Source organism: Chaetodon trifascialis, chromosome 17, assembly GCF_039877785.1.
Source record: "Chaetodon trifascialis isolate fChaTrf1 chromosome 17, fChaTrf1.hap1, whole genome shotgun sequence".
NCBI lineage: Eukaryota > Metazoa > Chordata > Actinopteri > Chaetodontiformes > Chaetodontidae > Chaetodon > Chaetodon trifascialis.
The window spans coordinates 18,598,388-18,625,762 of NC_092072.1; the positions used below are offsets into that span (position 1 = coordinate 18,598,388).

General features: G+C 42.2%; 3 protein-coding genes across 3 annotated transcripts in view; 2 read left to right on the forward strand and 1 right to left on the reverse strand.

The window, feature by feature from the left end:
* The first annotated feature begins 2,189 nt into the window (after positions 1-2,189).
* On the forward strand, positions 2,190-2,921 carry LOC139346167 (gap junction beta-3 protein-like). Its single transcript, XM_070985114.1, has one exon. The coding sequence runs from the start codon at positions 2,190-2,192 to the stop codon at positions 2,919-2,921; it is 732 nt and encodes a 243-aa protein (XP_070841215.1).
* A 1,235-nt stretch (positions 2,922-4,156) lies between these two features.
* On the forward strand, positions 4,157-10,669 carry LOC139345544 (transmembrane protein 54-like). The gene is made up of 6 exons (XM_070984188.1): positions 4,157-4,222; positions 4,948-5,144; positions 5,558-5,617; positions 7,210-7,401; positions 8,880-9,026; positions 9,103-10,669. Exons 1-6 carry the CDS (start codon positions 4,210-4,212, stop codon positions 9,454-9,456), a joined length of 963 nt encoding a protein of 320 aa, XP_070840289.1. The 5' UTR covers positions 4,157-4,209; the 3' UTR covers positions 9,457-10,669.
* A 340-nt stretch (positions 10,670-11,009) lies between these two features.
* The window catches only part of LOC139345545 (hippocalcin-like protein 1), a 44,524-nt gene continuing 28,158 nt past the window's right edge, over positions 11,010-27,375 (reverse strand). Inside the window, exons 2-5 of the mRNA XM_070984189.1 lie at positions 21,273-21,441; positions 19,096-19,377; positions 15,790-15,895; positions 11,010-14,413 (exon numbers count right to left, since the gene is read on the reverse strand). Of these exons, the coding sequence (XP_070840290.1) occupies positions 14,316-14,413; positions 15,790-15,895; positions 19,096-19,377; positions 21,273-21,368 (582 nt within the window). The 5' untranslated portion in view covers positions 21,369-21,441 and the 3' untranslated portion in view covers positions 11,010-14,315. The remainder of the gene's footprint in view (positions 14,414-15,789; positions 15,896-19,095; positions 19,378-21,272; positions 21,442-27,375) is intronic.

Sequence of the window (27,375 nt, forward strand, 5' to 3'; positions counted from 1 at the left end):
GATCCAGACTTATCTGCAAAAATCAGCAGTTGTTTACAAAGTTCATATCTATTTTTTATATATATATATATCTAAATTGTGTATTTGTTGTTGTTTGTCTCTTAACATTGATGAGCTGAACACGTCTGTATTCTTCACCAAAGCTTGTGATTTAAAAGATCTGCTATACACTAAAGACGATTTACAATATTTTGACTATTTATATGATTATATGTCATGTGAGATTATTTTGCTCTCTGTATGGCCACAAAATAAAATTGCTTTACTTCTTCTGAGATGTGAGAGCTGCAGCGTGTGAGTACTTTAACACAAACTGGCACTGAGGCGAATACTTCTGTATGAGCACAAGTAATGACATGAACTTAAAAAAAATATGAAAATTAGATTTAAAAAAATACACAACCATCCCGTGAAATTTGTTCAGCCACACACTGCTCTTTTATCTCTGTCGGAACATTTTCATCTTACATATTAAATTGATTACTTGTGGTATTCAGGTCATTTCTTTCAAACAAGGGCTTTGTCAAATGTGTTTTAGACTATTCTCTGTATCTTTGATGAACCTACAACATGCAGGGCAGACTCAAATGTGTACAGTCATATAGAGTCCATTCAACCAATAGAGATCTAAATTGTGGATTCCAGCATGTTCAAAAATTCTCAGAATTAACAAAATGTCTTGGGTACAAAATAATCTACACGTCACTGAACAGTATTGACAAAAGCTGATAAAAATCACCACTCCTACAGTAAGTTTCAGACCAACCCGATGACAATTAACCACATGCTGCATTCCATCAGAAGAATAGATTTGTAAAGGACAGCATCATAAAACTGAGTGTACAAATTAAGGCAGTGACTGTAGCACATTCTTTTCTGAGAAAATGAGCATGAAAACACTTGTTTTATCTGATTTTACATATTGGCGCTCCATATCAGGTGTACCAATGGTTCCAGAGCGCTTGTGCAAACAAATGTGAGGTGGTGACGCTGTTTAATCCTGATTAATCAAAGGCTACAGTCATATCTCCACATCACAGCTGCCTAATGAAGCTGATACCAAGTCACCTGTCAAGAAAGGTGGTGAACAAGTAGGCAAACACACCTAAATGAGGTCTACTAATGCCCACTTGATATTCAATGTGCCAAATCACCTAAATTCATTTGCAACGTCACTCTCTGCGGACAATTTCCTTGTTCTGTAAAACCACTGATGTGTCTTTTGTTGTTTTCCTGAGCCTTTTTTTTGTTGTATTCCCCAGTTTTAGTGAGGGTACCTCGTCACAATAAAACTGAGTAAAATTGAGTCTAACAGGCTTTGTTCTTGGCTTAGCTGAGTCAGTTCTAAGAAAAAATTATGCTGACAAGCAGTTGATGGAGGTTTAAGGGAAAGTTCTGGATGGATGCCAAATGTGGCCACACCTCTAGATTATGTCCAAGAGTTGATTCTTGTACCCAGTCAATTTTAGAGACCTGCAGTAGGAGAGAGGTTGCCCAAAGCCTGCTGAACACATTGCTATAGTCTATTTCCCAGACAAGGGACAAGATGGACTGAGTGGAAGACCTGTTTTGCTCTGGTAAGATAAATTTTAGTCTTGGTGTTGCAATTGTATATTTTGGCTCAGTCGTATTCAGTTTTAAGACTCTCTGGAGTCAAGGAACATGAAATTTAAGAGCTTATGTCAATGTGGGCTGCTATATATGGAGGCAGGATGAGAGAACATTTAACAGAAGTCCACCTTCGAGCTTCAGCTTAAGATTTCCTATAGGTGTTGTAGGCTTGAGCCAAGTGTTCACTCACTGTGCAGAGTTTTATGTGTTGAACAGCTGTTTCATCAATTATTAAAGGCTTCTTCTTCAAAGTGCTAAACTTTGTAAAATGCTTTTAACTGTGAGCTACGGCAGAGGAGACTGAGGTTTCATGGCTGTCAAAGAAATGGTTTGACCAGAAAAGAGAATGCCAGTCTATGATATGCTGTGAAATATTTGGAACAAATTACAGAATATTTTGCTAAATCAAAGCTAATAAATATATTTCGTATTTTTTCACTCCTTAAAACTGTGTATTTCTCTGGATAATTGCATCACTAAGTCTTTTTCTCTTTGTTGTGTTCAAGTTTCCCCCGCCAATATTTAAAGACAGATTTCCAAACTTCTAAGGTCATAAGAAGCCAATCAGAGCTGAGCCCATGGATTGGAAGTTTCTCCAGGGTCTTCTCAGTGGTGTCAACAAGTACTCCACTGCCTTCGGACGCATCTGGCTTTCAGTAGTCTTTGTCTTCCGGGTGTTGATCTTCGTGGTGGCTGCCGAGCGGGTCTGGAGCGACGACCAGGGACACTTTGAGTGCAACACCCTCCAGCCGGGTTGCAAAAACACCTGCTATGATTACTACTTTCCCGTCTCCCACATTCGCCTCTGGGCTCTCCAGCTGATCTTCGTCACCTGCCCTTCCTTCATGGTGGTGCTGCACGTGGCCTACAGGGAAGAGCGCGAACGCAAGTACCGAGCCAAGCATGGCGAGGACACGCAACTGTACGACAACCCAGGTCAAAAGCATGGTGGCCTGTGGTGGACGTACCTGATGAGCCTCTTCGTCAAGACCGCCTTTGAGATCACTTTTCTCTACTTGCTCCACTACATCTATGACAGCTTCAAGCTGCCCAGGAAGGTCCAATGTGATGTCAAGCCCTGTCCTAATTTGGTGAACTGCTACATATCCCGGCCCACTGAGAAGACCATTTTCTCCTACTTCATGGTGGGGGCATCCGTCGTGTGTGTGGTGCTCAACATCTGTGAGATTTTCTATCTGATTGCTTCCCGGGTGGTGAATCTCACACATCGAGGCAGCATCCATGCCTCGTTTAGAAGGGTCCACCGCAACAAGGGCTCTGACTGCGCGAAGTCATCTCTTACGTCATAGCTGGAGACTCAGTATATGCAATCAATGTTTCTCCTTATGCCTCTGATTGGTTTACTGTAGGATGATCCTTATTCCCATTGAGGGAATTTTAATTTAAAAAGTGATTTTATGTATAAGTTTTATACTGAATAGAAATATGTTGTATTTTGTCACAAACAGTCATAAACATTTCAGCTACAAAATGAAGCTGAATTAATTTGGCTGCTGTACATCATGAATTAACTGATCATTATTAAATGAACAACTGAAGGAAAGCTCATGTCTATGACCACTGTCATCACCAAAACTGACTTTTTTTTTTTGTATTCCAAGAGACTGTCAAAGCACTGAAAATAAAGCCTTTTTTTCTTTTAAACTTTGATAAAAGCACAGCGCCTGCTTTAGCGTGTGAGACCTGCTTCCCCCTATTTTAATGGCGCCATTTCTCCACCTGGTGGCACTAAAGGCATACTACACTATGATGTGAAGGAGGTGAAACTTCAGAAAACATTATCCCTGAGTTGACTTAGAAACACATGGCTTTCTCATTTAGGCTACTATGTAATACTGACATGTTTGCACTTATTCTGCGGTTAACATTTAAACTGTATCATCGCGTCATCACAGTTGTCTATCGTGTTTATCCAGGCTTTGGATCCAGGTGTTGACACCGGAAGTAGCATCATTTGGTAACGTCCTTAACGCACTATATCAAAAACATCATAGCAATGTAAAAAAAAAAAAAAAAAAAAAAAAGAAAGAAAGAAAACTTTCTGGTTATATAGTCAGTCGACTGCAGTGTATCCTACACCAACCTATAAGGCCGGTACATAGCTTTTTTTTCCCACCACCAAAGACAGGAAGCTGCTAATCGACGCACCTGTGCTCTTCTGCATCAAGGTTGCCGAAAGTCCACCGATAACAAGTAATTAGCAATTTTGGTTTCAAAATAAAAGCATGAAATATCTTCACATAGGAGACATAGACTACTGAAGTATATATGGGGAGCATTTTGGGACATGAAAAAGTATTTTAAGTATTGATTAATAAGCCACAGATTATTACTATGGCATAATCTTTCTCGTGATTTTCTTTATTTGCTTAAACAATTGTACAGATAGGTTGACGTGTACAGCTTGTTCCTCACATGTTCAGCGAGACGTTGCCGGGTAAGATTTTTATTTTGAAAAATATGAGAAGAGGTGTCACCAGCTGCTGGCTGACGGACTGGAGAGAGCTGCTGAGTTTGGAGGGAAGAAGAGACACGCTGATAAGGTCAACGCTTTAAACGAATGGTGACCTAAGAGAGATGCGTGGTACAGGTAAGAAACACACCTGAGAGGTTCGTGGAAATGTATGAACACTGCAAACATGTGTATGTGTGGAGCTTTCCGAGTGATTGTTTGGGCGTGCAGGTGATGAACTCTGGATTAGTGGAAATGAGTTTCGACAACGCCTTTATCAAAGTGATGGTGTTGAGTAACGAGTATTGGTCGTGATATTTTACTTTGATTTAAATAATTTTAAATAAAAAAAGAAATAAAGTTGCACATTGAAGTGTTAGAGTGTGTGTGCTCTCTGCGTGTGTTTTGTGTAAGTGAATGCAGGAATGTGTGAGTGAGAATTCCCCAAATATTCAGCTGTGAACTTGTCTTGAGGAGATGAGAGCAGGTTAACAGACATACACAGAGAACTGTAACTCAACTAACCGGCTCCATTAAAAATAAAAGTCTAATTCCAGCAGAGCTGCTTGAATATTTGTTGCTTTCATATTTTAGTTGATTTAGCATATTCTCTTCTCTCCAGCGTTGACTTTATTCCAGTTAATGTCAAACCTAGTTTGATTGTTGTTTTTGTTCTGCAGCTATGTGTTTAACAGCTAATCATTAATACAAGGCACATCTCTGCTGTGGACTTGACCTGGCTCTTGTGTGTCTGATCAATACAGCGTGAACAACACGGGTGGTATATAAATACAACTCTGCTGCAACTCTCTGTTATGGATTGTGATTCTTTAGATTTTGCTCTTCCTCCCTCTTCTCCTCAGGAATGTGTTGTGCCAGCCTGGAAGAGCCCAAGACACTGATGAAGATGGGTCTAAGCATGGTCCTCGTTGGCCACGTCAACTTCCTGTTGGGAGCGCTGGTGCACGGCGTGGTGCTCCGGCACATTAACCTCCACAAGCAGGCCCGGGCCCTGGAGTACGCCATCTCCAACGTGGTTGCGCTCACGTCGGGCCTTGTGGTGAATAATCATACTGATCCTACATCAGAGGGGGTTTTGATGGCATATATGGCAATATTATGGAGTTCAGCATCACATTGTTTTAATTCGAATTCCTGTCTCTAATATGAATTAGGTGTCGAGTTAAATGGCCATTCTGTGATGTTTTTTTTCTTTAGGCCATGTGAAAACAACTTTAAAAAAAACACAAAGATACTTAAACTCATACCTGAAATGCTTGTGGTGATAGCACTGCTGGGACTCTGAGAGGAACCATCTTTTGACCTTTTCTCCCTGTCACTGCGCTGAGACCAGATGAGAAATATATCATTTTTCACACTGTGGTCATCTGCCATCCTTTTCCCTGTATAATCATGGTCATCGTGGTTGCAGATATCAATATTCTACAACCCTCTTCTGTCTTGTCTCTGCAGGGAGTTGTCGTTGGCATTCTGGCTATTGTCCTGTCTAAAAACAAGAGGAGTCGATGCCTGGTCAGTACCATTTATCTCTCCGATAAACTCTTCCTTTTTATTTGAACGTTCTCAAGACGTGCTAATAAATGTGTGTTGTGACGGTGCTGCTGTCAGTCCTTCCCCCTGACGTTTTCTCTCTTCTCCTCTTCATTGTTTTAAAGGCGCTCAGCTCATTTTGATCACTGTGTGTACACTTGCTTTCTCTTCATTTCTCAGCTTTCTCACACCTTTATTCTTATTCTGACATTTAAACCCCCTTTGAGCTCCTGCGTGTTGCCGCAGGTGTCTGAATGCAGCCCTGCAGAGCTGGAATTGCTCCCTCCCTCACTGGTCGTGCAGCACGGCTTCTCCTGTGTTTATTCAGTCAGCTGTCGGGCTGGATCGAGTGAGTAAGGCCAGGCAAACCTGCCGCGATAAACCACTCCCCGTTTCCTTTGTTAGCCACAGGAGCCGTGAACTGGGCAAGGCAGCACTGACGAGCAGCAGTGTCACTCCTCATCTGTCTTGTTATCTTTTGCAGTCATTCAGACATCTCATAGCATGAATAACATGTAATCTCAACGCTCCCTTTTTCATATTAACACAGTCCCTTTATTACATACACTGGCTGTATCTCCCAGACAAATTGCAACAGTTTTCTTTTGTTCTTATCAAGTTTCACTTGAACTCGCTCACAAAGTGATTTTCACTCACCTTCTGTAAATGTATTAAAGGATGGGTTCACTTCTGTTCTGCTCAGAACATGATTTATTATTGATCATAGCTGATCGCTTTAGTTTCTAATGCTTCTGACTGGTAGGATAAGGCTAGGAGTGTTTTCTATGTTTGACTTATTATCAACAAATCCCATTAAAGGACCAAAACCAACAAGGAGTTAGACTATCTGTCAACACTGATACATATGCCTAGCCTGTCTGTGGCACCCAGCCTCAAGCCCGTTTGTTCCTACTGGAGATATAAATCTTTGAAGAGGTGCCACAAACATATAGTTTCATTAAAAAAGAAGGCTCAGTAATTTCCTAGAACAGCTGGACACTGTAACTTTTAGTAAATAGTAAATAATGCATGTGTTATGGTCTATGTACAGATGCAGTGTGTTCTAAACCCAAAGATATTCACTTTGTATGTTGTATATGATAAAGAAATCTCCTAGCCTGGCCCAGACCTTTCAAAGTAACACAGGCTTTTCTTTAAAAATGTTCATTCTCAAGCCCAAACAAAAAGAGAACCCTTGTGACATCACCGGGGTTATTTTTCAGACTTGATAAAGTTTGTTCCAGAGCCACAGCGGACACAAAACCGTTTCACAGGCTCACTGAGAGGTCTTCCTCACGACAGGTAAACTGAATGTCATGTGTGAAACTGGTGAAGTGCTCCTTTAATCCGTCACTGGACTGTGTTGAACTGACAGCGAACTTCTATCCATTTTCATTCAGTTGATCATATTTTGCATATTTCCATAGCTCATGTTGTAAACGCCACCTCAAATCTGCTGAAATTACTCTAATACTTGTTTTTTCCAGCTGGGAGCAGGACAGCTTTACCTCATCAGGTATCAAGCTTTTGATTCCTGATGGTTTTTCTTATCGTTCCCTCTGTTTCTTCCTCAGACGTGGGCACTCTTCACCGTGGGTCTGGCTGCAGCTCTCATGGCGGCAGCTTCAGCCATCGGACTGTTCGTGTCTGTGGTGAGGGCCATCATTCACGGCGGGCGGAGCCTCCTGACTCACTGCCGCTTCCCTGATGCCATTGGCTACTCCAGCATCACCAACGAGTGTCCTTTTGACCCCACGCGCATCTATGTGAGTGTATTAGTGTGTACGGCAGATGTTGAGATCAAGGCATGAACTGTGATTTTTTTTTTTTTTTTTTTTTTTTTTTTTCTGCAGCAGCTGGCTCTTTGATCAGCTGACTATTCTCAGTGGCATAAACATAACAATGTGTCTGCACGTCATAGTGGCCATGCCTCTTTGTGTGTGTGTGTGTGTGTGTGTGTGTGTGTGTGTGTGTGTGTGTGTGTGTGTGTGTGTGTGTGTGTGCGCGCGCGCATAGGCTGTGGGAGAGGCAGGGAGTGTGAGGCTGAGTGTCTGTCTTTTCTGTCACACAGTCAGTCACACTGTGCAGCCACAGGGCTGGTGGCAGAAATGCTGACCTGACCCTGTCTGTCCTCTTCAGGCTCTGTCCTGTTACAGTGTGCTGCAGATGGGCTGTCAGACCTGCGCTGCCTCGCAGCTGCAGCCACACATCAGCACGACTTTGGCATTTTAGCACGGCTCGTAGTCTGTAAATTGTCGGTTAAGGGACCTTTGTCTTAAGATGGATTTATACTTGACACGCTGTATATGCATCCAGCGTGGGCTGTGAATTATAGCTCAGTGTCACATTTCACCCATTAATAGCACAAACCCAGCATTAGACAGATTTACAACCAGTTGTGCAATTGTGTTTACATTCATTCATTCACTTTGTGGCACAGAGCGGCGGTGGGAAGGGCTGCCTTGTCTCATTATTGAATTGGAGGCTGCTGTCATGCGCTCGCCCTGTTTACAGTATGTTCTGTCATTCACTGGGATAGAAAGTGGCAAACACTGGGAGCTGATGGTTGTCTAGCCAGTCAAATACAAAGATGAGTAGGTAGCGCTTTATTTTCACATCCACAAATCTAGCAGCATAAAAACATTTAATAAATGGTTTACAATGCACTGTAATATACTCGTTGATAACTTTAAGTGCTCTGTGGGCTGCTGTGTAAACAGATAATGAATGACAGTATAATATTGTATAGAATGCTGCTCACTCAGAGTTAGCTAGGGACCTCCAATATGGCTGCCTGAGGGTGCATTACATCACCTGAAAGAGTGTTTTGGACTTCTGGCTCAGATACTCATAGCTGCTTAGGGGCAGTAATGACGGTTATGCAAGGTTTCTTTTTTTGTACTTCCTGCACATTTCATCATGAATTCCAAAGAAAGCTCCAAACTTCAACGCTCATTCTCTTTGTGGCGCACCAACAAAAGGCAGCTCTTTTCTTTCTCTTTGTAATCCCCCTGTACTCTTCTACTTTGATACATTTTGCGGTGCATATTTTATTCACATCACTGAAATTCCCAGATCCGCTGCTGTACTGTATTTTTGCAGCCATCTGACAAATCTAAGGTTCTGTGTCACATCATTATCCACACTGTAGCCCTGATTCTGTGAAGCTGCTCTTGCCTCAGATTGTGTTCTCTATGGTCCAGCTGGTGGTTGCCACTAACTCCGCTCTTCCATCCCTCCTCAGAGTACCACTCTGATCCTTTGGGTGCCTCTGATCGTGACTTGTGTCATCCAGATGGTGTTCTGTGCCCAGTGCTCTGCTGTCTGCGTGTCATTCCTCGGTCTGCCTTGCTGCCCTAACCGGAAGAGAACCAGAGACTATGGCAGAGCTGTGAGTATTTCAGTATTTCAGTATTTTAAGATTGGATTACAGCACTGTCATAAAATAATTTCTCTGTGTTGTGTAGATCAATGTGGTGAGGCCGATGGAGGAAGCTGCTCCCTCTCACCGTACCGAACCTCGACAAAGCTACAATGAACCTCCAACACGCTACACTGAACCTCCAGGAAGCTCCCGCCAACCTCCAAGATGGAATACTGAACCTCCAAGACAGCCGCGCCGACCTCTTCCCACGCCGCAGCGTCTCCCACCTCAGCATCGGAGTCTTCCTCCCTCAGAGAGGCAGCCTCTTCGCCAGCCGTACAGAGAAAGGTCAGACGGACAAAGGCAAGAAATGAGGAATGGCAGCCAGCAAAGGGCACCGGAGCGACACCAATTGCTGGAGAGGGGTGCGCTGGAAAGGTCCAGCTTCTGGATTTAGCCATTTTTTACATGTCAGAGTTCTTTAGGTGCTGTGAATGTAGATGCTGTAGTTCTAGCTACAATACGTGGATTCAAACATACTCATCACATCAAAACTGTGAACCTGGAGCTGGAGATGTTTTATTTAGCAGTGCAGTGGATCTGAGCTCAGCGTGCAGGATCCTGGTTATGTCAGCGTGTGTGTTGCTGACATAACCACCAAATTATTCATATCAGGAAGACAGATGAGGGAAATTCTCGCGAGGACATTCTTGCTTGTACGAGGATTTAGTTCAGAGTTAGAGAATAGTTTGATATTTTGGGAAATGCACTTTCTTTGTGAGCGTTAGATGAGAAGATTGGTCTCACTGTCATGCCTGTGTGTGTGCAGGATGGTGCTGGAGTTCAGACAGGGTTCGCTAAAGTTAGCATAAAGACTTGAAACATCCAGCTAGCTCTCGCCAGTGGAAGAAAATACACTTAGCAACAACTCGCAAGCTGCCTAGCTAACATGTTACATTTTGTTTATTTAATCCATAGAAAAAGTGAAGTAGAAAAATGTTGTGGTTGCACTGACTGTTTCTTGGCTGGGTCATTTTTTTTACAATTCTGTTTTTGTGCAGAGTTGCCAAAATACGATTTCTCACCACGACAACCAGAGTCCAGGAAGTCACTGCTTGTCACCAAGAAACGGTTATAGCACAAAACCTTCCGGAAAACCACAATTTCTCATTTTTTATGCCTTTATTTTTGTTTTTTTGTTTTGTTTGTTTGTTTGTTTGTTTTTTAATGTATTTATTTATTTTTTTTGCTTTCCAACTTTATGCTAGGCTAAGCTAACCATCTCCTGGCTCTCGCGTCACATTTAGTACACAGACATGAGATTGGTGTCGATCTTCTTGTCTAACTCTCGGCAAGAAAATGAAAAAGCGTATTTCCTAAAATGCCAAATTATTCTTTTAATGACTGAGCTTTCAAATAGCTTACAATAGAGGCAGGTGTCATAGAGATAAATAAGGGTTCTCACAAGTATAGTAATAGTGTATGGAGTGTGTGTGGGTGTGCCTTTTGCCTGTTTTTGCAGAGGAGTGAACCTCTGGTGTGTGTGTGTGTGTTGCCTGTTGGAGCTGTTGACAGTCAAGCATGTGCCCATTATTTTGAAGATAGGTCAAGAGAAACCAGTATTGCTAGTTTTTGTATTTATTGCTTAAGTAAATAAAGTTTTTATTCACAGTTTGGCAGCTATTTCGTGTGTTTTGTATTTGAACTCTGCACCAAATACAGTGCAATATATGGTAATGTCAGCAGCGAGTGGCCTGACAGGTATGACTGGTTACACTCAGACACACATGTAGACATCCTGACAAGTTAGCACAAACACATTTCACCCACATTCTGCCAGCTGTCTGTAAATTAGGACCTGCAATGTACCTTGACAGGCTGCGACACTTTAAAGTGTATGAGTGACGTTCAGCTGTCAGATGGGACGCTCACCTCGTCCGTGGTGAAATGCTTGGCTCATTCGTGCACTCCCAAATTACCAGAAATGAAGAAACGGTCGACACGTACAGCTTTGAAACACATAGGTATATTTCGCTTTCAGGTCCAACAGAACAAACATGACATCCTCATGTGAGGTTTTCATGCAACAGAAAAGTAGGAAGGAAAGAAAGGGAGGTAAGGAAGGAAGTAAGAAAGAAGGGGTCGTATTTATCGAACACAAGGTACCAGTTCATCAGAGGCAGTGAGAATAGAAAAGGGTTAAACTGTAGTAGACCGGGGGTAGCAACTGTTGTTCCTTATCCTACCAGCAGAAGGCAGTGACACTATAGGATCCCCAAAGCACAGGTGTGGCTGGGTTGGCTCCTGTGCAAATGTTTGGTAAAAGGTAACCTCAGGTCAGTCCTAATGACATGTGGATGCAGCTGCACCAACACAGCTCTCAGACTCTCATTGGTAGTTCACTTTGCCACCATTGTGCACAATGATTCAGTGTTGGGCAACATACATATTGGGATGATGTTGGCTATTTTTAAACATCAGGTGTTTGCCAGGTAAGTGTAGTATGATTGAGCTTCTTCTCAGACTGGTGGAAGTTATTTCCTGTGGCAGATTGAGAAATCATCCATGAAACTGTGCAAGGGTTTAGGGTACAGTGAAGCCTGTCCACACCTGCTTTATGGAGCTGCTAGCCCACCTGAAATAACTGCCTTAGCCTGGATTTCAATGTGCCATTTTGAAAGGATTTCCTAACATCACGAGAATGAAATTAAGGACTAACTGCTCAATACTTGCCCCCTTTTAAAGTGCTGCATTCAAACGGTTTACTTACATAAAAATCCAGAACTATTGGCAACAAAATCTACTTTTTTAAGTTTTTTTTTTTTTCTTTCTTTCGGCTGCTCCTGATTGGGGATCGCTACAGTGGATCGGGATTATCTACAAAATCTACTTAAAGTACCAAAAGTAAAATTGCTCATTATGCAGAATGACCCATGCCAGTGTGTATATTATTATATTATTGCATCACTATTATTGATGCATTGACATGCAAGCAGCATTTAAAGGTGTAGTTGGTAAGGTTGGAGCTAACTGTTTTATATCATTTTGGGAAGTTTAGAAGAATACATTATATTTTATAAACTTGATCTGAAAAGCATATAATAACTACAGTTGTCAGATACACGTGATGCAGTAAAAATTCTTATATTTTCTGCTGAAATGTAATGGATTAGAAATACAAACATGAAAATACTGCAGTAAAATACCTCAATATTATACTTAAATCCATTAATTGACTTTACATTCCACCATTTCTAAATAATGAAAACACTTATATTTATATGAGATCAGCCTGTAAAAGTAAAGAAATGCCAATATAACAAATACTTCTTAATAATAATTGTCCTTCAATGCTTTTCGATGGTCTTCATTAAACGGCTTTGACCTCTTTGTGCATCATGTATAGAAAAGTATTTCAACTGTGACTTCAGTGGTAAAATGGGTCTATGAGTATCTGCACTGTGCAGTTTTACTTATTCTTTCCTGCCTGCCCAACACTTAGCTTCTTCACCAACACACTTTATGTTGTGTTTAACCTCCAAAACAGAAGATGGCAATAGTGTTCTGACAATGGGGGCCTTAAATGTTCAGTACTTGGGAGTCGTGCTGGTATTGCTGCAACCAGTGGCTCTGTTTACATATGCACACTATATCAGATGGAGGCTTTTATTGTGACGCAGTCGAGCCTATGTTTCAAAACCCAACATACAGTTTAAAGTCTTGTATTTCGTTTCACTTTTATTGCTCCAAATATTAATCAAATATGTTCGAATAGGTTCCCTAAATTTTAAGGATTACTATCAGTGCTAATGTGAACACAGCCACTGATCTCTGTCAGATTTCTACATGCTGTCTGTCTGGAAACCCTGAAAACTCTCATCAGAGCAAGTATCTGCACTTGCTCTCCCCTCCTGATACATGTCCCATCATCCAACTGCTCTGTAAGCAGACTAATCCAGGAGGTTATAAAAGCATTCAGCTGGAGAGTGATGAACGAGCCCTTAGTGAGTTCTCTGTCTGTCAGAGGAAAAGAGAGAGGGGGAGGGGGGGTTGTCCCGAAGCAAGACAAATATTTAATAATTTCTGCCTGGTACAGTGCTGAGGAGGCTACAGAGCTACAAAAACATACCGCTGTTCATTGACTGGTTGTGTGGATTTTGTCGTCTTCTGGTTCATAGGATCATGCAGTATAGTGACAGGTTACGACTATCTTAAGTTTACTGCTCGTTGTTAAAGAAGTTTAAAATACTTACAAATTAAGAAACAACACAACATGATAATACTGTAAAAGTTAGCCTCAAGCATACAGTGCATATACACATGCACACACTCGCATTCAGACCAAATGCACAGCCGTACTTTATAAACACATGGCGGCTCAAACGATATGTGCTACTGGTGTCATTGATCAAATGCATTATGGGATCCCCTTATTTCACTATAGTTTCACAATGTTGCACTTTAACAAATCCACAAATCCCAAAGAGGTCAACCTTAAATCACATTCTCTCTCTCTCTCTCTCTCTCTCTCTCTCTCTCTCTCTCTCTGTCACTGTAAACTGGAATATGGTCATCTTTAAAATCATGTCACAATAATAATAATAAGAATACAAATTAATAAATAAAACAACATTAAGGAGGAAAACAATATGTACAAATGAAACAAAAAAAACCTCACACATTTAAAATTTAAAAATCAACAAAATGCCAGTAGATTTCGATAAAAACCTAATGGGATCTCAGGCCTTCTTTTTCTCAGTGAAAGATCATATAGCAGTAAAATCCCAATAACGCCCCACCCCCAGCCACCTCCACCCCGACGACTCGTTCAGATCAGACCAGGAAGCTACGCTACATAATACTGCCTTTCAAAGCCAGAAAGTGTGCACCATACATGAAGACAAATGTACTTCATCTCATGATATACATAGACGTACAGTATATACAGGATATACATGTGTGTTTGGAGGACAAGCTGAGCCATCCCCACCCTGCAAAAAACATCCACGCTTTGTCACCAGCTCCCTGGAAACCCGATTCCAGAGAGAGAGAGATACTCGGGAGCAATAGCAGACGTCACTGTCGACTGATCATTATATATGTCCCTTCATTTTGCCCAAATATAAAAATGAAAGTGAAATGACAGAGATGACTTCTCTCAGCCTCCTAAAAATTCCTTCTCCATCTTTGCACACAACAACAACAACAAAAAAAAATGATATGAGAAATGAGAACCATCATGCATTGATTTGAGTGACTGTTTCAATAGCAACAGAGAGGGTGAGGAAGAAAAGGGTCGTAGCAGGGTTGGGGGGTTCAGAACTGGGAGGCCGAGCTGGGGTCGCACTGGAGTAGCCGGACGATGGAGGGGTCGCTTTTGGCACCTTTGATAAACTCCTCCAGTGACAATTTGCCTGCAGGGTGGATTGAGACACAGGAAATGAGGAACCATTATTTTGAAGGAATATGACACTTGGTGCAAGCACACTACAAAAATCCCTGTTTGAATTAAGTCAACATGGCATTAAAACTGAGAGTAAAGAAGGAGAAAACTAAAATACTTCATTTTAGAAATTCTACTACTATCCGCAGCACTGGGTCGCATAAGGTGAACTTTATATATCATGTAAATATCTGGGCTTCCATATTAACAAACACATGAATATTATATGCTTATGCTCTTGCTTAATCAACTGGTAGAGTTCTGAGAAGAATCACTGGTAAAAGTAAAATCCTGAAATTTTCCCATATACTCAAAACTCTCTGAAGATTGTGTGTTTCCTGAGCTCAGATATGCAGCCAGGGGTTGGTGCCTTGTGTGAATTAATGCAAAACAGCGAGTACTTAGTGATGTTATTACTTTTTAAATGAGTAATATGTAATAAGTAATTGATTGTTTTTTTAAAAGTAACATGCCCACCACTGGGGATATATCTCAGTTGTAGAAAGTAGACTGACAGGAAAAATACAATATTCATTTGGGATGAACAGCTTATTGGATCTTGTCTTTTAAGTATGAGTTCCGTGGCATGAGGCATTTTTTAATCATGAAAAGATCAGCCTTCATCTGTGAAGAGAAATATGTTGCATATAATTCATATAAGATGCAGAGATCTTTATGTGCCCAGCTGAGAATAGTATTTTACCACTTTTAATGTGACCATTTATCAGTCTAAAACATGGCTTCACAAACATTTTTCAGCTCGAGACCCAGAGGGAAAAATATGGTGTCTTTTCAGGACCTACATTTACAAAGATATGTCATGAATTGCTATAACATATACACTGATAAACCGCTGATGAAGAACACAACAAACATGACAAATAGTAACAGAGAGGGTATTATTACAAGTCACTGCTCTCACTTGTCAGAGGACTCTGCATGATGTGTAAACCGATTTCTCGCCACAACTTGAGTAATACACACACACACACACACACACACACACACACACACACACACACACACACACACACACATACAAACGCACAACAAATTTTGGATATTTGTCCGGCATGGAAACTAACACATACACACATAACTAATATAAATGCACACACATTGCTCACTCTTCCACTGTCAAAACAACGTTGAATAAATGCACTATGCATTTTACTGCCTAACATACTAACATCCTCCTAAATTCTCTCAAAAACGCCCAATTTCCAGTAAAATGAGCATGTTTCAAAGATTATCTTCAATAAACTGTCACATCCATCCTTCATTCCTCACACACACTCCCTCTCTACAGCATATTCATCCCTCCATGTTGCCATTTCCTCCTCTCACCATCATTATTGAGGTCCATTTGTCTGAAGATCTTATCTGTCCTCTTCTCCGGCGTAGACTCATCCTCTGGCATCTTCATCACAGATGACACCATCTTGTAGATGGCCTGAAAAATGGAACAAGACAAAGAAGGAGAAAGACAGTGTTAGGAGGGGTGGGGGCAGGAGAACAGAAAGTGAAATGAAGCCAGCAGGGACCCATTAAGAGACAGCAGGAGACAGCTAACACACAACTGAACTGAAAAATAAAGTCAATGTGGCTTTTAAGATGCTGATAAACACGATTTCTAAAGTCCACATGATTCACTGACATTTGTTACGCCCGATGCTAAGAGCTGTTCTCTGGGCGGCTTTTCCCCAAATACTCACGCAGGGCTTGTTTGGCTGCAAGATAAGATAAGATAAGACTTTATTGATCCTACACTAGGGAAATTAAGTTCTTACAGCCAGCAAGTATTAGGAAAAGCAAAAACAGCGGCACAGAAGGGTCAAGATAAAAAAGTATACAGGAGATAAAAGAGGTATACAGGACTATAGAAAAGAAAATCAACTATGTTTTTGTACATTATGTACAAATTATAAAAATACTAAATACCATAAACATACTATTACAAATATTCTTATGAGAAAACTGCCAAGGTCATATGCTGTACTGCATTTGAGAAAATACTGTTGCATAGAAAGGACAATGAATTTGACATGGATAACATGAGCATAAATTAGCATCGATAACAGTAGTGAAAAAACAAAACAAAAAACAAGACAAACCATCATACCAAAGTGACAGATCAGCATGGGGGGGACTTACGAGCAGAGCTTACTGTATTGATCTGATATATCTTTATCTGTTGACTGATACACGAGCGCCTCCCGTCCCCTGATAGCATTAAATTAACCTCTGCAAGTGAGCACAGAGAAGCTCTGAGTATCAGCTGGCCTTGGACACGGATATACAATCATCTTATGCACCCATTAAATGTTCTCCATTGGGAGCATGGGGTGTAAAACTGACTGTAGATGAGTGTCAAAGCAGCACCCTCAGAGGGGAAGGCGGCTTGCATAAAATAAGCCCTCTGTGCTTTTTGGTAAGACATATCAGCTCTAAAGTTTTATCTCTTGAATTATAAAGCGAAAGATCATATATTCCTCCCAAAAGCTTGAATAGCTGAGTGTATGCTGAAAAATATAGATATGTTATACCAAAAGGGAAAATGAGGCTGCTTCTCATATTCTTATTCTTTTCATGTCATTTGACTTATAATATGTCTCAGTGATGTGACATGAAGAAATTGACTTGTTTCAAAATTGCATCAATGGATTAAAAAAAACATTGATTTAAAAAATGTGGCCAAAATAGGTCATCTGCAAACAGAGCACATATTTGATAATTTATTATTTAAAGGGGATAGTTGGGAGCTAATCTATGGAGGACCACAGTGGTCACGTAAATGGTTGTAAAGCATTCCATTAATTGACATCTATCAAGACAATAAAAATTGGATTTTACAATTGAAAATATGAATCCTGAAATACATACGTGAAATTATAAACTTGCTCACAAAAAAAACATGAAAAACAATAAATACGTCAACTGAAAATAGACCACCTTCATAATAGAATTGCAATAGTAATTTCAAAACATAGTTTTAAAAGAGGAACAAATTACTGACAACAGTGATATCGTATGATTCCAGAGAATTTTCTGACCCAGTCATGGGGAAATGTGCTCTTTCCACATTTTTTTTACAGATCAATTAATGCTTTCATTATTATAACTATACCAAACTTTTCTTCTCCCTATAAAATTTTCAGTCAACTTTAGGAACAGGCTAGATTAAGCCCAAGACTTATTTTCATGTACAAAGCAGGAAAAATGTTGTGACATTTTGGTGGACATAAAACAAACCTAACTTTGACAATCTCTCTCTCTCACTCTTTCTCAGTGACACAATGGGCCCCTCCTCTCTCATCCAAAGGTGCGTAACCTCAGTGAGCCTCAGGATAATCCCAGTATTCTGCACACTCAGGGATAAACTCTGGTTAAATTTAACTCGCTAATCCGTGAGAACCTAGTAGTGCATACAAATCGCAAACACACACACAAAGAACATACAGCAGCGAGATCCTCATATCTCGACATATGGGTTTCTCAATTCCTTCTCTTCAGGAGTGACAGGATTACAAAAAGCACTAATGTAGCACTGTACTTAACAGTCTCCATGCAAACTGTTGCCGCTGCCAATATTGCAGTCAGCACATTAAGTGGACCTGCTAATCTTTGCATATCACTGCTCGAGACTCCTTGCACATATTTACACATGTATTAACTTAATTAGCATTAGTAAGCATTTACGGTGAGATCAGCACTCTCCATGTCTATCCCTGTCAATGTTTGCATTCTACATGATTGTTTGGTCCAAGAAAGTTTGTAGGAGTGTGCTTGAGGTGGGTCCAAATTTGTCATAAGCATATTATGTTATCAACAGCACCATATGTGTTTGTTAAAAGCAAAGTTAAGTTTAGTGACTAAGAGATTTATGACATTATTTTGGGAAATGTAGGGATCAAGTTTTGTTGGTGCTTAACACACAGTAGGAACAAAAAAGTATTGCTTCCTCTGCTGGTTCCATTTAGACAATTTTATGACATGCTAGCTTTGTGATTGGTCGGTCAACCACCATGGTCCAAATTAAGTCCCCTGACAATTCACATAATTTGTCCAAGAATATGTCTTATGACCAAATGCCTGCAAAGCCAATGACATTCCCATCAGCTTCAGGTGTACTTTTTGTTAGCGCTAATTAGCAAATGTTAGCAAGCCAACAAACTAGACTAAATTAAGATGGTTAGCATGGTAAACATCAGCATGCTAGCACTGTCGTTGTGATGTTAGTATTAAGCTCAATGCACAGCTGTGTCTAACCTCACAGGGCTGCTACCATGTCAGTAGCCTTGCTAGCAGACAGTCTGCACTTTTGTAAATTCACAAACTTAATACAAGTGCAATACTAAATTGTAAAGTAGTCCTTTAAAAATGTCTTGTAAAGATTCCAAAAGGGTTTCCACTACTGTTTCAGTGTGAGACGACAGTTACAGTACAGTGTACTTTATTTATGCCATATTGCTCTCTTGTTTATGAGTCACACATGTGACAACCTTACTCTTAGCACCTGAAGCCAGAGGATGTACAGCTACTCGACATAAACCTGGGAAATGAAAAATACCCATATCTTTTTCATAGACAAAGTACCTCAACTCATCCTTTGCCCCCAACCAAACTTCATTTCCCAGTTTCCTCCTTGCTCACCTGTACAATCTCCAGCATCTCCTCGCGGCTGATGTACCCGTTTCCATCAAGGTCATACATGCTGAAGGCCCATTTCAGCTTTTGCTCCAACTTGCCCCGTGACGTCACGCTCAAGGCGATGATGAACTCCCGGAAGTCTATCGTTCCATCGCCGTTGGTGTCAAAGGTTCGGAAGACGTGCTCAGCGAACTTGGAGGCATCACCGTAGGGGAAGAAATTGGCGTAGATTTTCTTGAATTCCTCCACATTCAGGGTTCCACTGGGGCAATCCTTCAAGAAACCCTGAGGAAAAGAAGATATCAGGTAAGACAATAAATCCTGTAATGCTCCCTTTCAGCACTTCCAGCAGACCCAAATAAAACCTTTGCAAAGCCAGTTGGAACAATGAGAATTCAAATTTGGGTCAAAAAACTTTGACCAGTAAATGTTTCATCCATGTAATGTTTCATTCTGAACACACTGAGAAAGTACTTTTTGATATGGAGCTTAGTCTTGGATAGTTGAAAGCAGTTCTATCTTCTTTGCAAGGAGTCACATTTGATAAAGCAGCATTGTGCCTGAGAAGAAAAGGGAAGTAAAAGTCATGTCAGTCTCAGCCTTTGTTCAGCAGAAATAAAGCTCTTTTATTATTATTATTTTTTTTTTTACAAAGGCCTTTAAGCTAGAGGCAGGGAGGTGAAGTCATTGCCCTGATCTGAAGACTGGAATTACTTTTTGATCATCATATCAAACATTCTCATAGGTGAAGGTGGAAAGTCAACATGGTTCTGTTCCCAATAAGACTTTTTTTCATTGCCTTTGCCGTTTTCTGTGTGAGAGCATCATGACTTTTAGCGAGGCTTGGGTTTATTACCAATAAATCCCCAACACAGACAAGCTGGATAAATTCTCAGGAACCTCAACATCCTGTTGAGTATACCATGCAGTTTATATGACATCTCAAGCATCCGGGAGCTGTTAATCTGCTGAGAGTGAACACTATCATGACCACTATCAGTGTGAAGAGACCCGGGGTCAGCGAGGCTTAAGTCACAGGTCAGGAAGGCGACAGTTTAACATGCACAGCTATTATTCAGAACAGCTCACACAGCTGTTCCATAGGTCTAATCCACGCATAAAGCCATACAGCCATTACAGAAACACATCCATGCACACAAGATGAGATAAGTCATGTGATCAGGTCAATGTGCACTTCATTAAGTCTTAACAGAGTGGGAGGCGGTGGTACTCGGCCTTGGACGTAAACAAATGCTGTCACATTCAAGGCTACAGTTGAAACATGATTGTAAAGTAGAAGAAATTCTGTTTTTGTGTAGGAGCACTGGATGTAGTTATGATGATTACTCTAAAACATCATTTCAAATGTAAATGTACTATGTGACTTAATACAACTTGTGATAAGAACAATTTGTATTTACTTCATTACAGATACATTTTCCAGTTGTTACTAAGTTCGACATCATTGACATCTTTTCCTTATGAAGCTTGTCTAACAAACAAGCTCTATTACTGTAAATTGGTGAAGACAAAAACTGAGCTAAAAGGAGAGTAAATACTGGATTTACTGGCTGGTTCACCACATCAATTTTATAAGGTGAGTGTGTGTAAATGTTGTGTTGACAGCTTGTTAAGTGGACCTAAAAATCAATTCATGTAGGTTGAAGTGAAAGTAGAGTCCTGAATTCTAAAATCTAAAAGTAGAAAAAAGTAGGCAAGTAGGTAAAGTGACATTGTTCTAATCTTATATGGAATACTAACATAGTTTGGATATTGATTCACCCAAACAAGCAGGGGTTGGTGTTGGTTTGGTGGGGGAGTAGACAAAAACAGAAAAAGTGCTCTTTCATTCAGTTGGTCTAGAGACATGAAAGCAGATGGGAATGGTACCAGTCTGACTGGACCACCAGCCAGCCTTCATTTTCCTCGTTCTGCTCTGTCAAATTTTAATGTGCAAAATAACATATTAAGTATAGCTGCTAAAGAAATAGCAAAAAAGGACAAATTTCCCTCGGAATTGTAGTGATATAAAATGTTAAGTGGCATGAAATGGAAATACTCAAAGTACTTCAGGTGTATGTGAGAAAATGTAATTAGCTTTTTCTCACTCCTGAAGTACAGCAGTACAGTTACTATGACTTGGTAGCTCTGAAAAATGTCCACACTGTGTGTCTACACACCTTGTACCACTCCTGCAGCTCATGGTCAGAGAACTCAGTGTTCTCCCGGAGGTCCTGCAGCATCTCTGGCCGCAGCTTGCTGTTCTGTTTCCCCATGGCAATGGGACAGGACACTTGGTTTCCTTGACGACAACAGTGACTATAGCACTAGCCAGGCCGCTTTTCACACCTGTCAGTCAGAGATAAAAACAAAGGAGGTCAGCAACAATTAAGCAGACAAGAGCATGACAAAGTGAACCGTAGCTGGTCAGCGAAAAGCAGCACGTCACTGGAGTCACTCAGCAACAGATAAAACAAGAGTAGATACAGGTGACTGTTAGCTGCAGTGGAGAGTTGAAGATAGTTAAACAAAGATTATCTTATCTATCAACAGCCCGCTGCAATACATAGAATCTGTGCAAATAAAATCAGGAAGCAAAGAATGGAAAACTAACATAAGCCAGTTCCCTACAAGACACTGACAAGCTGGCAACATGACTTTGTCCTCTCACACAATGACTCTGAATTTTTAAATGCAATCAAAGCAAGCCTTGTCACAGTGCTGCATCCCAATTCCCTTGACACGGGATGTTATGTAATACCACAAGCCTTTAAACTGCTGCATCACATTTGCAAAACATTAAATAATCCCGAACGCACCCCTGTGACGTCAAGCGCTAGCCCACTGATCACATATCTGGGTTTATCTGGCCAGCTGTGTGTTTGTGTGTCAAATCAGCTGTGTGGTGTGCGTGTGTGTGTGTGTGTGTGTGTGTGTGTGTGTGTGTGTGTGTGTGTGTGTGTGCCCAGATTTCCTAATCTTCATCTCAGCTCGACCTTCCTGACAAAACACGATTTCAGTGATGCAACTACGTAATGAAACAGTTACTATGAAAGCAAATCCCTTAATATTTTAAGCTTAAAATAATGGTGTAATTAAAGTAGTTCTTAAAGAGATAATTAATTGTAATGGATTATATGCATGGTTTAAGCAGTTAAAATGCCTTAAAATCCTAACAAATTACATAATTTTAAATGGGAAACTGAAATTGACCAAAAAACATGAAAACCACCCCTTAATCTATAATTTAAAGAGAAAATTCCAGGATGGTTTTCATGTTTTTTGGTCAGTTTTAGTTTGTCCATTTGAAATAATGTAATGGGGGTATTTTAAATGGGATTTTAAAAGGATATTTAATGAATTGAAGTTGTTTTTAAGAGATTACATGCACCGTTTTGTTAGGAAGCCTCTTTCTTCCTTCCTGTCCTTGTGTGTCCCCTGTCCCTTTGTGTCTTGTTAGCCTCTCCTTATGTCTTTGTGTGTGTATGTGTATGTGTATCTGTACTGTATGTGTATGTGTGTGTCTGTGTCTGTCTGTCTGGACTGGGCGGTTCCCTGCAAGCATCACCTACACCTGCTCCCTGTGCCAATCAGCCACAACAGCTGCAGCCAATCCACACACCTCAACTCCAGGATAAAAACCCAGTTCTCCTCACCCGTCTTTGCCAGATAGTTGTGTTCAGGAGCCCGGTAAGATGTCTCGACCACTTTGTGCTCCTAGTGCTTCATTTTATGCTCTGGAGTTTTGCCTTGCTTGCTTTCTCCAAATAACTAAATCTGCTCTCCTTGTGTCTCACGATCTGGTCTGCCCAGCTCCAGTCCACCACCCAAAGAACCTGCTGCTGACTCACCCCACTTACCTGCCTGCTCCTTTCTGGATCTACGCACAACATCTCCCAGCAATCATTATCCATAATTTGTGACAATAAATCCTTTTATTATTCAAACCTTCATTGTGTGTGTTCTGCACTTGGAGTTCAGCCATGACCTCAGCCCTTGACACTTTCAAGGGGTTTTTACAGAATATGAAATCACTCTAAATTAAAAATCATGAAAGCCCCCCCCTTAATTTATACTTTAAAATGGCATTGAGCTGCTTTAAAAAATGTAATATTTTGCAATATTATAAATATGAACGGTGGCCACAGACAGCAATTGCAGGATGTTTTACTTTTATGAAAAACCACTGAGATGTTTATCTGGGACCTCCCAGAATGAAGAGTAAAAACTAATAAACGAGTGTTAAGAGCACAAGCACAAATCAGAAAGTCAGAACCCTGACCCAGCCATATTAGTTACACTGCACTTCATGGTTTAAGCTCATTAATGTCAGCTAACATTAGCCAAACCAAGCTACTGGGAACACCAGACCAAATGTTGCTGCTGTATTCATGTGTTGACTTGAGTAAGAGTGTGCTTCATTGCCTGTAGATTCAACCACAGTCTCCCTTTAAGCCATCCTTTAAAAATCCTAAATGTATAATTATTAATTAATTTAAACATTAATCACACATTACAAATCCCTTAAATTATCACTAAATGAATGTTGAAAGTTGTTGGGACTGAATTAGAGATCTGTCACACTGCGGTGAGGTCGTCCTGTCTTGGGTTATTGTCTTGTCATTTCCTGTTTTATTTTGAAAGTCTAACTCTCCTCTCGTTTCAGATCACTTGCCCTTCCTCTTGTGTCACCTGTTCGTCATCCCTGATTCCTGATTGTGTCCACCTGTTCCCCATTACCCTCATGTGTTTAAATAGTCTGCGTCTCCCTTTGTCCTGTGCCGAAGTGTTTCGTCTTATGTCCGATCACCAAAGCCTGCATCATAGCTCACAGCCACAGTCTGTATTTGTAAGTCTTGTTTCCTCGTCAGAGTGATTTTTTGTTGTAACTTCTGTAGTTTAGTTTAGCATTTATAGTCTTTTGAGTAATTTGCTTTCTTGGTTTGCCTCCCTTTGGAGTGATTTTCAGTTCATATAGTTCATAGTTGTAGTGAGTCTAGCCTCCATCTTTTAGGAGAGTTTTTTGTTTCTGTCCTGTTCTTTCTGTTTCTTTGTTAGCTCTTTCTCCATTCGGAGAGACTTTAGTTTAAAGTTTTGTAGCCTTTTGATTTTCCTCTCTGTGAGTGATTTTGAGTTTGATAATTTTTATAGATCCGTGATTGAGATATTTTCCTCCTTTGGAGTGTTTTTTGTTTTCTCTAGAGTTGTTGAGTATTTTCATAGATCAGGTTTCATAGCCCCTTTGTTTGCTCTGCATAGAGGTTGTCTTGACTCAATAAAAGTCTGCTCACTGTCATTCTCTGCTCCTGAGTCCTGTTTTGAGTTCGGGCCTGACAGTACACTTCGGCCAGTATGGACTCAGCAGAGGCTGGCCGGTGGGCGGCCACGTTACAGGCTCAGGAAGCCCGCATCTCTCGTCAGGAGGAGTTCCAGACGGCGATGGTGGGTCAGCTTGGCCAGCTTTCGGCCCAGGTGAGGGAGCTGACGGACCACCTGCGGCAGACAGCCCCACCATCAGCGGCGCCGGAACCCCCAGCTCCTGCTGCGGCCGCGTCCCAGGGCGTGGCCGGGATGGGAATCAAGTTGGCTTCCCCGGAGCGATACTCGGGGGAACCAGGACAATGCAGGGCTTTCCTTATTGATTGTTCCATACATTTTGAACAGCTCCCGCACGCATTCATCACAGACAAGTCTAAAATTGCATTCATGATTTCCTACCTGACAGGGAGAGCCAAAGCTTGGGCCGCCGCTGAGTGGGCTCGAGACTCTCCGCTTTGCTCCTCTTTTACAGACTTCAAAACTGCTCTCATGATGACTTTCGATCCTGTGTCGACTGACAGGGAAAAGGCCAGGGAGTTGAGCAGAGTGACACAGGGCCGGGACTCGGTGTGCGACTATGCTATTCGCTTTCGCACCCTGGCGGCGGAGAGTGGGTGGAATAACACCGCCCTGTACGATGTCTTCCTGAAGGGGCTGGCGACTCATATCCAGGAGCTGCTGTTGCCCCTGGATTTGCCTGCGGACCTGGATTCACTCATCTCGCTTGCCATCCGGACTGACAACCGGGTTCGTGAGCTCCGGCATCCGCGGAGCAGTGGTTCGAGGTCGGAGAGGGCTCCGTGTTTTCCTGCCCCGGGGGGGCAAGTTCTCCGTGATTCACCGCCTGAGCACCGTTTTCCCTCCTTCCCCACCAGGGAAGAGGAGCCCATGCAGCTTGGCAGGACACGGCTGACACCGGAGGAGCGACGACGACGCCAGCAGGAAGGCAGCTGCTTTTACTGCGGCAAATCTAATCACCTCGTCGCTACCTGTCCGGCCAAAAAGATCCAGGAGGTGAGTCAACCCCCAGCCACGGACCGCGCTCCGCGCAGCCTGACGCCTGTTAAGGTAACGCACCATGCCATCACTATGAACATTGAGGCACTCATAGACTCTGGGGCCGATGAGAGCTTAATTGACTGGGGGCTGGCGGAGACATTGGGGTTAAGATCGAACCCCCTGGCCAGCCCCATCAAAGCCAGGGCTCTCAACGGAAAAAAACTGTTTTTGATCACTCACGCCACGGAACCACTGGATCTGCAGATCCAGGGGCATTGGGAACTCCTGACCTTTTACTTGGTTACTTCACCCTCTCAGTCTCTGGTTTTAGGCTACCCTTGGTTATGTCAACACAACCCCCACGTGAACTGGATAACAGGGGCTATTATGGGATGGGGGGAGGATTGTGTGGACCACCGCAAACCGGTTCCGGTCCAGGGGAATAACATGACTGCTATTAATCACTTCTCTGTCACCTCTGCCACAGACTCTGAAACCTCCGACCTGAGCTCCGTGCCTTCCTGCTACCACCACCTCCGAGAGGTTTTTAACAAAAGCAAGGCCTTGTCACTTCCTCCACACCGGCCCTACGACTGCGCCATAGACTTGATTCCTGGCTCCCCCATACCCAAGGGCCGGTTGTACTCCATCTCCGGGCCAGAGAAAGCAGCCATGAAAGATTACATAGAGTCATCATTGAGGGCGGGGCTTATTCGTCCTTCCTCGTCAGCAGCTGGGGCCGGATTCTTTTTTGTGGGGAAAAAGGACGGATCTCTCAGGCCCTGCATCGACTACAGCCCCCTAAACGCCATCACCGTCAAAAATCGCTATCCCCTGCCCCTGATGACGTCTGTTTTCGACCAGCTGCAGCAGGCTAAGGTATTTACCAAGCTAGATTTACGCAATGCCTATCATTTAATCAGGATCAGAGAGGGGGATGAATGGAAAACAGGATTTAATACTCCTAGCGGCCACTACGAGTACTTAGTCATGCCTTTCGGTCTCACTAATGCCCCAGCTGTATTCCAGACTATGATAAATGAGGTGCTCCGGGATTTTTTAGACCGGTTTGTGTATGTGTATTTGGATGACATTCTCATTTACTCACCAGATCTAGAAACTCACAGAAACCATGTATCCCAGGTCCTCCAACGGTTGTTGGAGAATAAGCTCTATGTGAAAGCAGAAAAAAGTGAGTTTCATGCCGACACCGTCTCCTTCCTGGGCTTCATTGTAGCCCCTGGAAGGGTGCAGATGGATCCGGCTAAAGTGAGCGCTGTGGCCAAGTGGCCCACGCCTGATAGCCGCAAAAAAGTCCAGCAGTTCCTCGGCTTTGCTAACTTTTACAGGCGGTTTATCAGACACTTCAGTGCTATAGCGGCTCCGCTCCATGCACTCACCTCCACGAAGCAGCCATTCCTCTGGACTCCGGAGGCAGAGGCAGCCTTTCAGCACCTCAAGACCCGCTTCACCACGGCTCCCATTCTCACGATGCCTGATCCTCTGCGGCAGTTTGTGGTCGAGGTGGACGCCTCCAATGAAGGGGTTGGGGCAGTCCTGTCCCAGCGGTCGGAACAGGACGGGAAGGTGCATCCCTGCGCCTTCTTTTCGCGGCGCCTGTCCAGGGCGGAGCGGAACTATGACGTCGGCGACCGGGAGCTGCTGGCGGTCAAGCTGGCCTTGGAAGAGTGGAGACACTGGCTTGAGGGGGCGGAACATCCGTTTATTGTCTGGACCGACCATAAGAACTTGGAATACATACGTAAAGCCAAGAGACTGAATTCTCGCCAGGCCAGGTGGGGACTCTTTTTTTAACCGCTTCTCCTTCTCTCTTTCTTACAGGCCGGGGTCCCAGAATGTCAAGCCCGATGCCCTGTCACAAATCTACGACCCCGAGCCTGTTGCCAAGGAACCAGAGCCAATCCTTCCACGGACCTGTGTGGTTGGAGCGGTGACTTGGCAGAT